The 14757-nt window shown below is 38.5% G+C and overlaps 1 protein-coding gene across 1 annotated transcript in view; it reads left to right on the forward strand.

Annotated features, from left to right (window-relative positions):
* Window positions 1-14757, forward strand: part of LOC125277589 (DNA-dependent protein kinase catalytic subunit-like) — a 62879-nt gene that overhangs the window by 21394 nt on the left and 26728 nt on the right. Inside the window, 22 exon segments of the mRNA XM_048206075.1 lie at window positions 142-275; window positions 712-942; window positions 1084-1313; window positions 1469-1677; window positions 1958-2090; window positions 2187-2345; window positions 2612-2815; window positions 3869-4057; window positions 4168-4278; window positions 4510-4677; window positions 7560-7687; window positions 7783-7990; window positions 8840-9018; window positions 10741-10840; window positions 10842-10910; window positions 11217-11282; window positions 11364-11427; window positions 11605-11753; window positions 11867-12004; window positions 12095-12214; window positions 12296-12439; window positions 12612-12763. Of these exon segments, the coding sequence (XP_048062032.1) occupies window positions 142-275; window positions 712-942; window positions 1084-1313; window positions 1469-1677; window positions 1958-2090; window positions 2187-2345; window positions 2612-2815; window positions 3869-4057; window positions 4168-4278; window positions 4510-4677; window positions 7560-7687; window positions 7783-7990; window positions 8840-9018; window positions 10741-10840; window positions 10842-10910; window positions 11217-11282; window positions 11364-11427; window positions 11605-11753; window positions 11867-12004; window positions 12095-12214; window positions 12296-12439; window positions 12612-12763 (3285 nt within the window).

Below are 14757 nucleotides of genomic sequence, written 5' to 3' on the forward strand. Positions count from 1 at the left end.
ACAGTATCGCCAAACATAATATCGCGATATTCACGTGTATCGATATTTTCTTACACCCCTACTTGTAATGTGAGTAAAGTAAACATTTTGTGTCTGTGTTGTAGCAAACTGACAGACCTGCATTTTCTACTCTTTCCTCAGAGGATTCCCTCCAGACCAGTCAGTGTGCTTGTCAGATGTGGTCATGTGGCTGCTGACCCAGTGTGGAAGACCACAGACTGAGTGCCGACACAAAAGCATGGAGCTCTTCTATGAATTTGCGCCTCTGCTGCCAGGTATTTTTATAATGAAGGCAATACAGTGGTTTAATGGCCAGTCAGGGACAATTCAATGTCCTCCTTCTTCAGGATTTGGACATAACTTGAAGAAATTTAAGAGAACTTAAACATGACATGCCAAATTGTTCAAAAGAGCTTGAAATTAACAACTGTAAAAATATTCACTGTTAACATCTTGTCAGTGATCTCAGAATTTCACTAAGCGGAAATATGTCCGGTTTCAGTTTAAGGCAATTACAGGTTTTCTAGAAAAAGCTTGGTCATAGAAATGCTGTAAAAATAACTTTTTTGATGTAGGTCATTTTGCACCTCTAACACCAGAATTTCATATCAGAATGATTATTAAGATTATTGAGAAAAACAACAACAAATTCTTCAATATGACTTTCAACTATATTTCGATATGCATACAGTTTCCCTCTTCTTTTGTCAGGTAATCCATCTCCTGCGGCATGGCTGGACGAACAGGTGAAGCAGCGTGGTCCAGGTTTTCTCATTTCATGTTTAGAGGGAGGCGGTTTACTCTCCCAGCCTACATTGAGAGAGCTTGAAGCCCCCTTCAGCATCAGAGGCACCTTGCATTGGATGGATCTACTGCTGGCTGCTCTTGACTGCTACAGCACCTTCACAAAACTGCACTGTGTGCAACCCCAGAGGATCCTGGGTGGGTGAATCTACAACATGAAATGCCTAAACTTGAGATGCATAACTAAAATCTTCTCATATCCATGAAATTATCTGTAATTATCAGTATCAAATTACTGCTAATAGTTTCTTTGTTTCTCCCATTTCTCTCCTCATCCAGGCACTGGTGAGAAGTCCAGCTTTTTGCCAGCTGTCCGTTTCTTCCTTACAGAGCTGTCCATGCAGGACGTTCATGCAGCCAGAGCTTGCTTCAGAACAGGCAATGCAGGTCAGTCACACTTCAGCCCTCGTGAGACGGAGCAATACAACTACAGCAAGTGCTCCATCATTGTCCGAATGCTGGAGTTCTCCACCATGGTGCTAAAGAAATGTCCACAGGATCTCTGGAAGGTGTGATTTTTTGCTGCTTGTATATTTCAGGGGAAACATAATAAATTGAAAAAAAAAAATCCAAATATTATTTTATTTACATTTGTTCTAAAAGCTGAACGCTCTAGTGAACCTACCAGAATCTACAAAGTAAAAGAATTTCACTTTTTCTTTAGTTAATGGAGGAGGATGTTTTCAACTCTTCCTTCTTCACACTGGTGGTGCTGACGGTGTGTGAGCCCTCTTCTATTGGGTTCAACATGGCAGATCTAGAAGTGATAACTCAGCTGCCAGAAGTGTGCACTCCTTTGCTTAAAGTTTTGTCATCAACGCCTTACAGGACACAACTGGAGAGCAGCATAAGGAAGAGAATAACTGTACAGAGGTCTGTTCATTGTAGTTGGTTTCAGCAGAGTATTTATAGTTATAAAGTTCTGTTACTTGACACGTTGTGCAGTGGTGCTCAAAAGTTTAAATCCAGTTCCTATTTTGTTCCTGATTCCATTACCCCTCCTTTTTCCTATCGTCTCAACGTAAAATTGTAGAAAGGCTTGCAGTGACAGTTACAGTGTTTTGAAATATTGTTGATGAAATTCTCAGATGAACTGATTTATTAAGTATATAGTTATGCACTTGTTGGTTTATGTCTTGTTTGTTCTGGACAGTGTGGAGGAGTTGTGTGCTATTGATCTGTATGAGGCGGGCAGCAGAGACAGTCATGCTAGCGTGCGTCTGTTACTCTCAGCCTGTAAGCAGCTCCACCAGTCTGGGCTGCTCAGCTCTGTTCTGCACGGTCAGGTACACACTACACTGATCACATGAATGCTTTTGTAATTCTGTTCAGTCTACGAAATGGTTAACTTTTAGGTTGGGATGTTCATGGTTTCTCTGTAGGATGCTGGTTACGGTCGCTCTCTGGGCTTCAAACTTCTCACCAGTGTGTATAAAAGCATAGCTCCTGGAAACGACAGGAAGTCTCTGCCCTCCATGGATGTTGGCAGCAGGAAGTTGGCTGACAGACTTGTGCAGTTGGCGTTCTGTTTGGGTAATCAGGCAAGTGCTTTAAATTACAGGGAAGGACTAAAGGTGGGAGCACACCACATGACTGTCGGGCCGATTATGAGTGTAATTTGGTTGTGACGACTGATCATGCCCAAACGAACCGGGTCTGTTCCGTTTAATGTGCAGTGTCTAAAAATTCTAGTCTTAGAATGTACTAGTCATAATACACTGAAGATTGCAAAACGTTCATGTTTTAGTATGCATCTGTAAAATGAATCAAATCTTGAAACCGGTCTTTGTTTCCATAAACATCTCAGAGTGAACAGACGGTTCACCTTTTGCTGAACACCATTCCACTCTCCGTCCCGCTCTCTGGCAGTCTGAATCCTCACTTCCTCAGCTTCTCTCACGGAGAATACTTCTACAGCCTCTTCCAGACATCTCTCAATACGGAGTTACTCCGCAGTGTGGAGTGCACAGTGCCACTGCTGCTGGCTGCAGCCAACCAGAACCCCAGCATGGTGAGGTGTCCAGCTAGACTGGACTATGTTTCTTAAAAGCATTGTAAGCCTTTGTAAATTGTTATGTAAATGCAAACTAAATCTATATTGTAATTTATCTATATTTTTGGGGGTCTATATTCTAGCTGAGCCCCTAGTGTGAGTTTAAGGTGACCGTTATTTTAGAACATTTTAATTCCTTGGAGACGCGTCATGCAGCTGACAGATATGTAGGCATCGCGTTTATATCATTTTTCCTTTTTTATTCAAAATATTCACAAACTTGTAAACTATATCATGAATTAGATGATATATTCCCATTGTACAATGTGGAAGTGAATGTGTTTTGTCGCGTGATGAGTTTGCACCGCAATTCAGAGCTGTCGGATTTACACAATTTTCCCCGAAATACATAAAAGTATGTGGCCGGTGAGCTTTGAGAAGAATAGAGTAAACTTTGTTTCATACACAATGTGTGTCTGATATGAATAAAACACTTCGTCAAATTATAGAATTGAAAGGGTTATTATTGCAGCTGAGTAGTGTCTATACTACACGTTGTGTCAAAAATAATTGATGACTTTGACATCTGACCTTTGACATTTTCCCCACCCCCCATGGTTAACCCCTGTCCTTGGGTTATCGATATGACCTTTGACATTTGAAATAGCGATGTTGACCTATTGCCCTTTGGGTGTCTTTTTGGGGGATGAATTGATGATTGATGATTTTGAACTTTGACACGACATATTTGAATTTGTGAGGGTCAGTTTTGAACTCTGATTTCGGGTCACATGTGCGGAGCATTCCAGCTCATACCCTATATAAATAGGGCCCATGGAATTCTGCAGAAACAGAAAAGAACCGTGAAACATGGATGGTTTAAAGTCACCTAACACCCCCAAGACAGAATGGGATGAAGTCTGACTTTGGCTCCGAGAAAACCGCACGGCTGTATCTATTTGACAAAGTTTATCCACGACAGTAATGTGTGAGAGGTGAATAGAACTGTCTGACCATTTTCTCCATAAGAACTGAGATTGGAAAAGTTTTTCTGTTCGACTGTCTTTTTAGGTTAGTGTTTTGCTGAACAGCATGTTGGATCATAGTTTCCGTGAGCGTTCTGTCAGAAAGTCCCAAGGCTCACGGTTGGCTGAACAGGTGCTCAAGGATTGGGATTTACTCAGGCCATGGTGGGACGGTCCTGCAGCCTCACCAGAGAACAAAACTTCAGTCCTGTCATTACTCGCCAAAGTGCTCCAGGTACTACATACTCAATTTTACTTTATTTTCTGTGCATTGTGAAGAGCTAAAATGGTTACATGAATGGAAGTTTCTGGAGTAGGTTTTAAGATTATTTTTTTTTCCTGCAGATCAATTCCTCTGTATGTTTCAATGCAGATCACCCAGCATTCAGTGCTGTGTTCACCACTTTCACAGCTCTTCTTAGAGATAAATCTAGGCCTATGCCATTAAATCACAAGGTAATCTTTTTCAATTTTTGTCACACACATTAAAAACTCTGTACTTTGCAAATATGCACCACAATCTGCACCGGTTATATATTATAGTCTTGTAGTGACAAAAATTTACTTGGACACTGTGTAATATGGTACAGACCAATGCTAAATCTGGAAATTTTAGTGCATGTTTATGGCATTTGGCCTATGGAGTAGTCTATATTAATTTCTTCATATCTTTCTCTCTATGATTAGAGCCAGGCTCTGATCATTCTGCCCTTCTTCACTGCATTACCCAGCATGCAGCTGGAGAAGCTCAGGAGTGCTCTGGAGACGTTTATGGCCACACATTTCCCTATGCAGTCAAATGAATTGCCTCGTGGATCACTTGAGTGCAACAACTACATGGACTGCATTCACAAAGTGAGATGCTTAAAGGGATAGTTCACCCAAAAATGAAAATGTGATGTTTATCTACTTACTCCCAGCGCATCCCAGATGTAGGTGTTTCTTCAGTAGAACACAAATGATGATTTTTAACTCCAACCATCGCTGTCTGTCAGCCGTATAATGCGTGTCAATGGGAATTTTGTCTATAAGAGTCAAAAAACATGCACAGACAAATCCAAATTAAACCCTGCGGCTCGTGACGACACACTGATGTCCTGAGACACGAAACGATCGGTTTGTGCGAGAAACCGAACAGTATTTATATCAGTTTTTACCTCTAATACACCACTATGTCCAACTGCGTTCTGCATTCACTTAGTGAGGTCTGACAACGGAAGTGATGTCTAGCACTCATTGAAGTATATGCGCGAGAGATCACTGCTGCTGTCAGAGCGCGATCAGACCTCACTAAGCGAGTGCTGAACGCAGTTGGACATAGGTGTATTAGAGGTAAAAAAATGATATAAATACTGTTTGGTTTCTCGCACAAACCGATCGTTTCGTGTCTTAGCACATCAGTGTGTCGTCACGAGCCGCAGGGTTTAATTTGGATTTGTCTGTGCATGTTTTTTTACTCTTATAGACGAAGTTCCCATTGACACGCATTATACGACTGACAGACGGCAACGGTTGGAGTTAAAAAATCATCATTTGTGTTCTACTGAAGAAACAAAGTCACCTACATCTTGGATGCGCTGGGGGTAAGCAGATAAACATCAAATTTTCATTTTTAGGTGAACTAACCCTTTAAACTGGAGAGTCCTTTTTAGTTTAATTACATTCTTTAATTTCAGAGGTGCCCATATCTTTTCAAAAAGTATTCTTTTGCTTCTAATTTCATCTGTTTCATCTCTTCATAATTTCCATTGAACGTACTTTGGAAACTAACTCTAACCAATCATTTAAAACTGGGGATTCTTGCCTTCTTTAAAATCATATTGCTACGATAATATAATAACTCATCTTTATTAAATAACATAGGTCCTGTACCCAAGACTATATTGCATCATTTCATTTAGTTTCTTAAATATTTGTTATACAGGTGCTGGTCATATAATTAAAATATCATCAAAAAGTTAATTTTTTTTATTGTAAATTATTTTTAAAAATGAAACTTTCATATATTCTAGATTCCCTACATGTAAAGTAAAACATTTCAAAAGTTTTTTTTTTTTTTTTTTTAATTTTGATGATTAGAGCGTACAGCTCATGAAAGTCCAAAATCCAGTATCTCAAAATATTAGAATATTTCCTAAGATCAATCAAAAAATGGATTTTCAAAACAGAAAAGTTCAAGTTCTTTAAAGTATGTTCATTTGTACACTCAGTACTTGGTCGGCAGCACATATTACAGCAAATGACTTGCTCCTAGCACAAATTACAGCATCAGTGAAGTGTGTCATGGAAGTGATCAGCCTGTGGCACTGCTGAGGCACTATTGAGCCTTCAGATCATCTGTATCAACTGTTTCTCATCTTTCTCTTGAAAATATCCCATAGATTCAGGGGTCAGGCATGTTGGCTGGCCAATAAAGTACAGTAATATCATGGTCAGCAAACCACTTGGAACTGTTTTTTGCACTGTGGGCAGGTGCTAAAGTCCTGCTGGAAAAGGAAATCAGCATCTCCATAAAGCTTGTCAGCAGATGGAAGCATAAAGTGCTCCAAAATCTCCTGGAAGATGGCTGCATTGACTTTGCACTTGATAAAACACAATGGACCAACACCAGCAGATGTCACGGCCCCCCAAATCATTACTGACTTCAGAAACTTCACACTAGACTTCAAGCAGCTTGGATTCTGTGCCTCTCCAGTCTTCCTTCAGACTCTGGGACCATGATTTCAACATGAAATGCAAAATTTACTTTTATCTGAAAAGAGGACTTTCGACCACTGTTCACTGTCCAGTTCTTTTTCTCCTTAGTCCAGGTAAGAAGCTTCTGACGTTGTTTCTGTTTCAGAAGTGGCTTGGTAGTCTTTCTCCTGAAGATGTCTGAGTGTGGTGGCTCTTGATGCGCTGACTCCGGCTTCATTTGACTCATTGTGAAGCTCTCCCAAGTGTTTGAATCGGCTTTACTTGACAGTATTCTCAAGCTTGTGGTCATCCCTGTTGCTTGTGCACCTTTGCCTACCCAATTTCTACCTTCTAGTCAACTTTGCATTTAATATGCTTTGATACATCACTCTGTAAACAGCCACCACATTCAGTAATGACCATCTGTGACTTTGTGGAGGGTGTCAATGATTGTCTCCTGGACCATTGCCAAGTCAGCTTCCCCATTAGTGTGGTTTCAAAGAACAAGAGATACCCGGAATTTATACTGTAGGGATGGTCATTTAATGAAACTCAAATGTAAATATTCTAATATTTTGAGATACTGGATTTTGGACTTTCATGAGCTGTACGCTCTAATCAACAAATTAAAAAAAAAACTTTTGAAATGTTTTACTTTACATGTAGGGAATCTAGAATATATATGAAAGTTTCATTTTTTTAAATAATTTACAATAAAAAAAAGAACTTTTTCACGATATTCTAATTATATGACCAGCACCTGTATTATCTGACTTTCTTCTATCCAAATATTTTTATTATTATTACTATTTTATTTTACAAGCTAGGGTAAAAAATGTTTATTATATTTGCATGTTATCTACTCCAAAGACTATGGATACTATGTTTCAATTTTTCAATTTAATTATGCCTTAATCAGTAAATTAAACAATATTTTTGCAACATTTTGACCCTTTTTTTTAAAAAAAAAAAGGTAAAACTGGAGTGAACAGGGAGAACTACAAAAAAAGTATCTTTTATGTTAAATGATAATAATTATTCCTTCATTTTGATAATGTCAGTTTTTAGAGGCCCTGCATCTGTCTCAGAGTCCTATGTTATTGAAACTCATGGCTAGAGTTCTGTGCCAGGACAAAAAACATATCATGGAGGAGCTTTTTCAGACCTGCTTTCAAAATATTGCTCACCAGTAAGTTCAAAACATTTCCTGTTTATGTGTCTATATTTACAGTTCTTAGATTCATTTCTAATATGCATTTGTTGCATATTATTTCTCTTTGTCAGGTCCCAGTTGGAAAGACAGGTTCTTCTCCTCAGCTCTATCTACCAGTCATTTCAAGCCAAAGATGTTCCTTCAAACTCCATGCTCGAGGGTCTTATAGACAGAGTCCTGTTAATACTAGCCTCTTACTGCAGCCCTCAGGCACTCTCTCAGTTCTTCATCACTAATATTGCTGATATCATGACTACTCTACAGGCACGCTTTACTAAGGTGAGTATACTGTACTTTGATTCAGAGCATGTATCAAACTGCCTAAGGCGTCGCTACCTCATAACTGTTTTAAAATGTTACAAAATTCTAATTGTTTGCTGCTAGGGAGCATTGATCTCTGTTAGCCCATGAACCTGTCTATATGGTTTTTAATTGATCTTAGATCAGTTTTATACATTTGTACATATTTAGTGACACATTTGTATAATAAAAAGCAAGAGTTGTAGTAAAAGGGTTAGTTCACCCAAAAATGAAAATAATGTCATTTATTTCTCACCCTCATGTCGTTCCACACCTGTAAGACCTTCGTTCATCTTCAGAACACAAATTAAGATATTTTTGATGAAATCCGATGGCTCAGTGAAGCCTGAGCAATGACATTTCCTCTCTCAAGATCCATTAATGTACTAAAAACATATTTAAATCAGTTCATGTGAGTACAGTGGTTCAATATTAATATTATAAAGCCACCAGAATATTTTTGGTGCACCAAAAAAAACCAAAATAACGACTTATTTAGTGATGGGTGATTTCAAAACACTGCTTCAGGAAGATTCAGAGCACAGATGAATCAGTGTGTCGAATCACGGTTCGGAGCGCCAAAGTCACATGATTTCAGCAGTTTTGGTGATCCAAATCATGATTCGATATGCTGATTCATTATGCTCCGTTGCTTCCTGAAGCAGTGTTTTGAAGAGATGAGAATACTTTTTGTGCACAAAAAAAAAGACTTTATTCAACAAATTCTTCTCTCCCCCGTCATTCTCATACGCTATTTTCATTGCACCTGTTTTTGTGTTTTCACTCAGTCACGCTGCTGTTGTGTCTTTCCTGTCATCTGTCCTCCAGTCTGTTGAGTCAGTGTTTGAGAGTCAGATCATGATGAAGATTGGCTGTTGTAAGCTGTTGGAAGTTTTATACTCTCGTCTGCCTAAAGAGGAAGTCTATTCTAAAAACTCAGCTATCAACCAGGCCTTCTGTGGCACAGGCAATGCAGAAGGCAATGAACTTTGCAAAAACCTCCTCAAGTAAGCAGAATGATATGACACATTTGTCTCTGTTTACCTTTAACAGCAGATATTATAATATATATATATATATATATATATATATATATATATATATATATATATATATATATATATATATATATATATATATATATGTGGTCAGCTGATTCAGTGTTGTTAACACTTTTGTGCCCTTTTTATGTTACTAAAGGGATAGTTTTCTAGAGAATTCCTAAGACTGGTACACAGTTTTATTACTTATAAACGTTCTTAACCCTTTCACACATACAGTGTCACTACAGTGGACAGCTATTTCAAAAAGCATTTCTTGCATATGCATGGGTTTTGATGGCATAGTTGCACATCAGCCTCTACACTACTCATTTCTAATCTTGTTTTTCATGCGCTAAGAGCAATAAAAACACATAGGAAAAAAATTCTGACGGAGGTTATCATAATTCATGCAGGAAAGGGTTAAAGTCACCATGAAATCAAAACTGACCATTCTTATTTATGTAGTATGTTTCTTTTATAGGTGCCCTCGAATGAAAAATTGAGTTTACCTCGGCATAGTTGAATAACAAGAGTTCAGTACATGGAAATGACATACAGTGAGTCTCAAACCCCATCGTTTCCTCCTTCTTATATAAATCTCATTTGTTTAAAAGACCTCCGAAGAACAGGCGAATCTCAACATAACACCGACTGTTACGTAACAGTCGGGATCATTAATATGTACGCCCCCAATATTTGCATATGCCAGCTCATGTTCAAGGCATTAGACAAGGGCAGCCAGTATTAACGTCTGGATCTGTGCACAGCTGAATCATCAGACTAGGTAAGCAAGCAAGAACAACAGCGAAAAATGGCAGAAGGAGCAATAATAACTGACATGATCCATGATATCATGATATTTTTAGTGATATTTGTAAACTGTCTTTCTAAATGTTTCGTTAGCATGTTGCTAATGTACTGTTAAATGTGGTTAAAGTTACCATTGTTTCTTACTGTATTCACGGAGACAAGAGCCGTCGCTATTTTCATTTTTAAACACTTGCAGTCTGTATAATTCATAAACACAACTTCATTCTTTATAAATCTCTCCAACAGTGTAGCATTAGCCGTTAGCCACGGAGCACAGCCTCAAACTCATTCAGAATCAAATGTAAACATCCAAATAAATACTATACTTACGCGATTAGACATGCTGCATGACGAACACTTTGTAAAGATCCATTTTGAGGGTTATATTAGCTGTGTGAACTTTGTTCATAGCTGTTTAAGGCAAGCGCGAGCTCTTGGGGCGTGGAGCACGAGATTTAAAGGGGCTGCAGCATAAATCGGCCCGTTTATAATGATGCCCCAAAATAGGCAGTTAAAAAAATTAATTAAAAAAATCTATGGGGTATTTTGAGCTGAAACTTCACAGACACATTCAGGGGACACCTTAGTCCTTATATTACATCTTTTGAAAACATGTTCTTGGGCACCTTTAAGTTATATTTTTGGGTATTTATAGGGGAGGGGGAGGAGAAAGAGGCACAAGATTGGGACAGGACCATGAGCCGGGACTCAATCTTGGGTCACATTTTACATTTTATCTGTGTTTTACGTTAACGTCCACTTTCCCTTGCAACTGAATCTCTTCAGTCTCAGGAATTCTGGAGCAAACTGTGCAAAAATGATGTTGAAGTAGATTTAGTTTTAATTTCTGATCCTAATCAATACAGTATATGTCAGATTTTGTTTTGAGGCCTTCACTGAGAACATGGCAGGAGAGACGGATCAGCTGCAGCTGAGGAGACGGTATCACTGTGCCGCTTATAACTGTGCCATCGCGCCTGATCAGCTGCAGCTTCAACGAGACCAAATTCTATCAAGGCTTTCTCTTCACTGAGAGACCTGACAAGGTCTGTTACTGTGCAAAAAACCCCCTTGATGCTTATTGTGTACAAGCAGTGTTCATAATACAATGTCTATGTGACAGTTTTTCCATTTTCACTATTTATTACTTTATGGTATTTGTTCACATTCATAGAAGCCTAGATTATCAAACTGCTATAAATGACTTTCTGTTGGTCACTGTGTTACATAAGAAAGGCACACACACACATTCCTAGTGAGACAGACTCATAACTTTAAGTGTGTCCTCTCTCTGATAGAAGGATAACTTTTTCTGATTTTGTCAATGAATTTTGTCATTTGATATTTTCCAGAATCAGTTCATATTTGACAATCTCATTGATACACAAAAGGTGTACAACTTTCCTATAGAGATTGATGTAAGTAAAGCTTTTAAACATATTATATGATATTTCTACTTGTTTTGTGTGGTTTGGTATCATGTTTCCTTGCGTTTATAGGTCCCTATTGAGAAGAAGAAGAAACATGTCACGATCTGGAAAGAAGTGAGTGGAGAAAACGGAGGTGAGTTGTCTGAGATCCACAAGCTTGTTAACAACTATGTTTACAAAGATAAATTCCATCCACTAGTATTCATGAAAAAGTTGTTGTTGTCATCATGCATATTTCTTGTAGGAAACAGTGAAGGTTGCTTTTAGAGTAAATTCACAAGGCACTCTTAAAATGCTTGTTCTTTTTCAGATGCACCTGTATACCTCTCCTCCCAGTCCTACATGGCAGACAGCAGTCTCAGTGAGGAGATAAGCCAGTTTGACTTCTCCACTGGAGTTCAGAGCTTCTCCTACAACTCCCAGAGTCCTTCAGACGAGGGCAGCTCCAGCAGGAATCGAGTACGTCTCAGGAGACTTTAGAGATTTCTGTAAAGCAGAGGTCATACATTTCAGAATATTATCTCTGAGATTATATAAAAAATATTTTTGTGAATAACTGTCTGCATTATTAGGAGGGTAAGGAGGTTGTGTCTCAAGATGAGACTGTGGAGCTGGAGATGGATGAGCTGAATCAGCATGAGTGTATGGCCAGTATGACGGCTCTGCTGCGCCACATGCAAAGGAACAACATCACCCCCAATGCAGAGGAGGTCAGTCTCAGCATGACCTCATGGACATGGACAGTTTTGCCTAGATTTTGAGTTAGAACACTCTCTGATATGTGCTGTGTTTTGTTTTAGGGTGTGACACCTAGTGACCTTCCTCCCTGGATGAAGTTCCTGCAGGGGAAGCTGGACAATCCATCCACCTCTCTGAACATAAGACTCTTCATAGCCAAACTTATCATCAATACAGAAGAGGTACTGCTTCAGCATTTTCATATCTCTGGATTTATTGATTTGTTGTATATGTATTGCTTTTATTGTACACTTTATGTCCAGATATTTCGTCCGTATGCGAAGCATTGGCTGGGCCCACTGGTGCAGCTGGTGGTTTCCAGTAGCAATGGAGGAGAGGGCATTCACTTTATGGTAGTGGACATTGTGGTGACTGTCCTGTCATGGGCCAGTGTGACCACGCCAAAAGTAAGTGTTTTTTTTCTTTTTGTTTTTAACTCGCAGATTGACACACAATCTGTCTGTATGTGTGTACATGTGCTTTTTTGCAAAGAAAAACATGTATAAAAATTGTGTAGGAGTGTTGCATACTTTTTAATCTAGATAATTGTCTCTTTCCCTTATCTCTCTCACCATTTAGGGTAGCACAAGAGATGAAGTTTTGGCCAATAGGCTTCTTAGATTTCTGGTTAAGAACTGTTTCCACACCAAACGGGCAGTTTTCCGCAACAATCTGGAGATTATCCGCACAGTTATGGAATGCTGGAAGGACTGCCTCACAATCCCCTACGAGTAAGAAAACAGACAATTATTTAGACTGTTTTTTCCCCTGGTTCATGATAAATTGAATTGACCATATGCATGGTTACTTCCTGGTTTTCTTTAAGCCAGCTTGGTCATTTCCAGTGAACTGTTATTCTGTACTCGCTGTACATCGATACAAAACCATCAATGGTTGAGTTTTTATTGCTGTATTTATATTTTAATGCAGTCATCACACTTACCTAATTTGCCAGTTAAGTTTTATTGATTGCAATAAAGATGAAGTTAATGAGAACATTTGAATAAGAAGCATGGTGTCTGTAATTAGACACACACACAACATTTCTCCAGAACCTCAAATGTTATTTTTAATGTGATGACTAAAAACATTGTGTTCATCCTTCTGAGATTGTCCCCATTTTTAAAACCAAATATTTCAAGATGTAGGAATTCCAACATTTGATAAAAAACACTTTTATTTAAAAATAAAAAAGACATTAATTACCACTATAAGGCAAGGCAAGGCAAGGCAGTTTTATTTGTATAGCACATTTCATACAAAATGGTAATTCAAAGTGCTTTACATAAAGAAGAATAATAAAAATAGAACATAAGGAATAGAAATAACAGTAAAAACAGAGAATTTTGCTATCTGGATGGATGAGCTAGGAAGTCTTAGGGAGTTTGTTGTTGTTGTTGTTGTCGTCCGTCAGAGTGGATCCAAACGGATCTATCCATCAGAGCGGATCAGAATGGATCTTCCTCACACAACAGGACTGCTACCTGTTAAGGCACTTCGAAATGATAAACAAAGTTTCAATCTCCCCTTTTGCCAAAACACCTCAAACTGCGCCACACAGCCCTAATCCCCCTTCCGGAGATATCTTATCTATGCAATGCAGTTTAAATTTCCCCTTTGGAAAGTGTCCTGACTGTATTCCAGAGATACACTGTAAAAAAAAATCCTGTAAAAAAAAAACGGTAAAAAGTCTGGCAGCAGAGTTTCCAGAGAAATCCCATTAAATTACAGCAAATAACCATTTCACAAAATTACATGCAAAAACTGTAAAAATACAGAACAGACTTTACAGTCAAAATTCATTAAATTACAGTATATTTGTTGTGACTGATCACTCGACATAGGATCCATTTGCAAGCTTTAATGAAGTATACAGGGTCGTACAGGCGATGGTCAGAAACAGCAAACAAGAGCAACGGAGAACAGACAATATCGTGGTCAGAGACAGGCAGGAAGTCAGGGTAACAGGCAAGTATCACAGTCCAGGTAAACAGGCGGGGGTCAATAGGCAGGCAGCGGAGAGACAGTAAACGGTAAACAGACAAGAATGGCAACAGGTAGGCAAACTGGGAAATAACGCTTAGTAATGACAGCCGGGGCAATGATCAAGACTTCGCGTCAGTCTGTGTGAACTGGCAGCTTAAATGGTAGTCCTAACCAGCTGCAGCTGGCGGATGATCAGAGTCCAAGGTATGGGGCTGATGGGAAATGTAGTGCGCGTCAGTGTAAGTGAGTGAGTGGATGCATGAATGTCAGTATTCCGGAGATGGAGCCCTCTGCTGGCCAGCGGAGGGGATCACGGGGTTCGTCTCCGTGACAATATTACTGTTGATAATAATTTATTAAACCGTGGAAAAACTGATAATTTATGTCAGATTACATAGAAAACGACTAACTTTCAGGTTAATCTCTGCAAATTGAAGGTTTTTATGAGTTATTTTATCAAGCTGCTCTGTCAATCTACAGTTATTTACTTTTAAAATATAGATTTTTCCATGTACAATAACTAATAACTTATTTATAAAAATGCAATTAGCACATAAATTCAAAAACAAATGTTTGCATTTTACAGTATTAATTTTTATTTTTACAGAACCACTCACAACTTCAATCAGTCTATAAATGAATTACTTAGAAACGCATAAAAATAAAAACCTTTATGACCAATTTCTGTTAAATTAACAAAATATAGTACCGAATACATTTAATCAAAGGAACATGCACA

The sequence above is a fragment of the Megalobrama amblycephala genome, linkage group LG10 (assembly GCF_018812025.1).
Source record: "Megalobrama amblycephala isolate DHTTF-2021 linkage group LG10, ASM1881202v1, whole genome shotgun sequence".
NCBI classification, from domain to species: Eukaryota; Metazoa; Chordata; class Actinopteri; order Cypriniformes; family Xenocyprididae; genus Megalobrama; species Megalobrama amblycephala.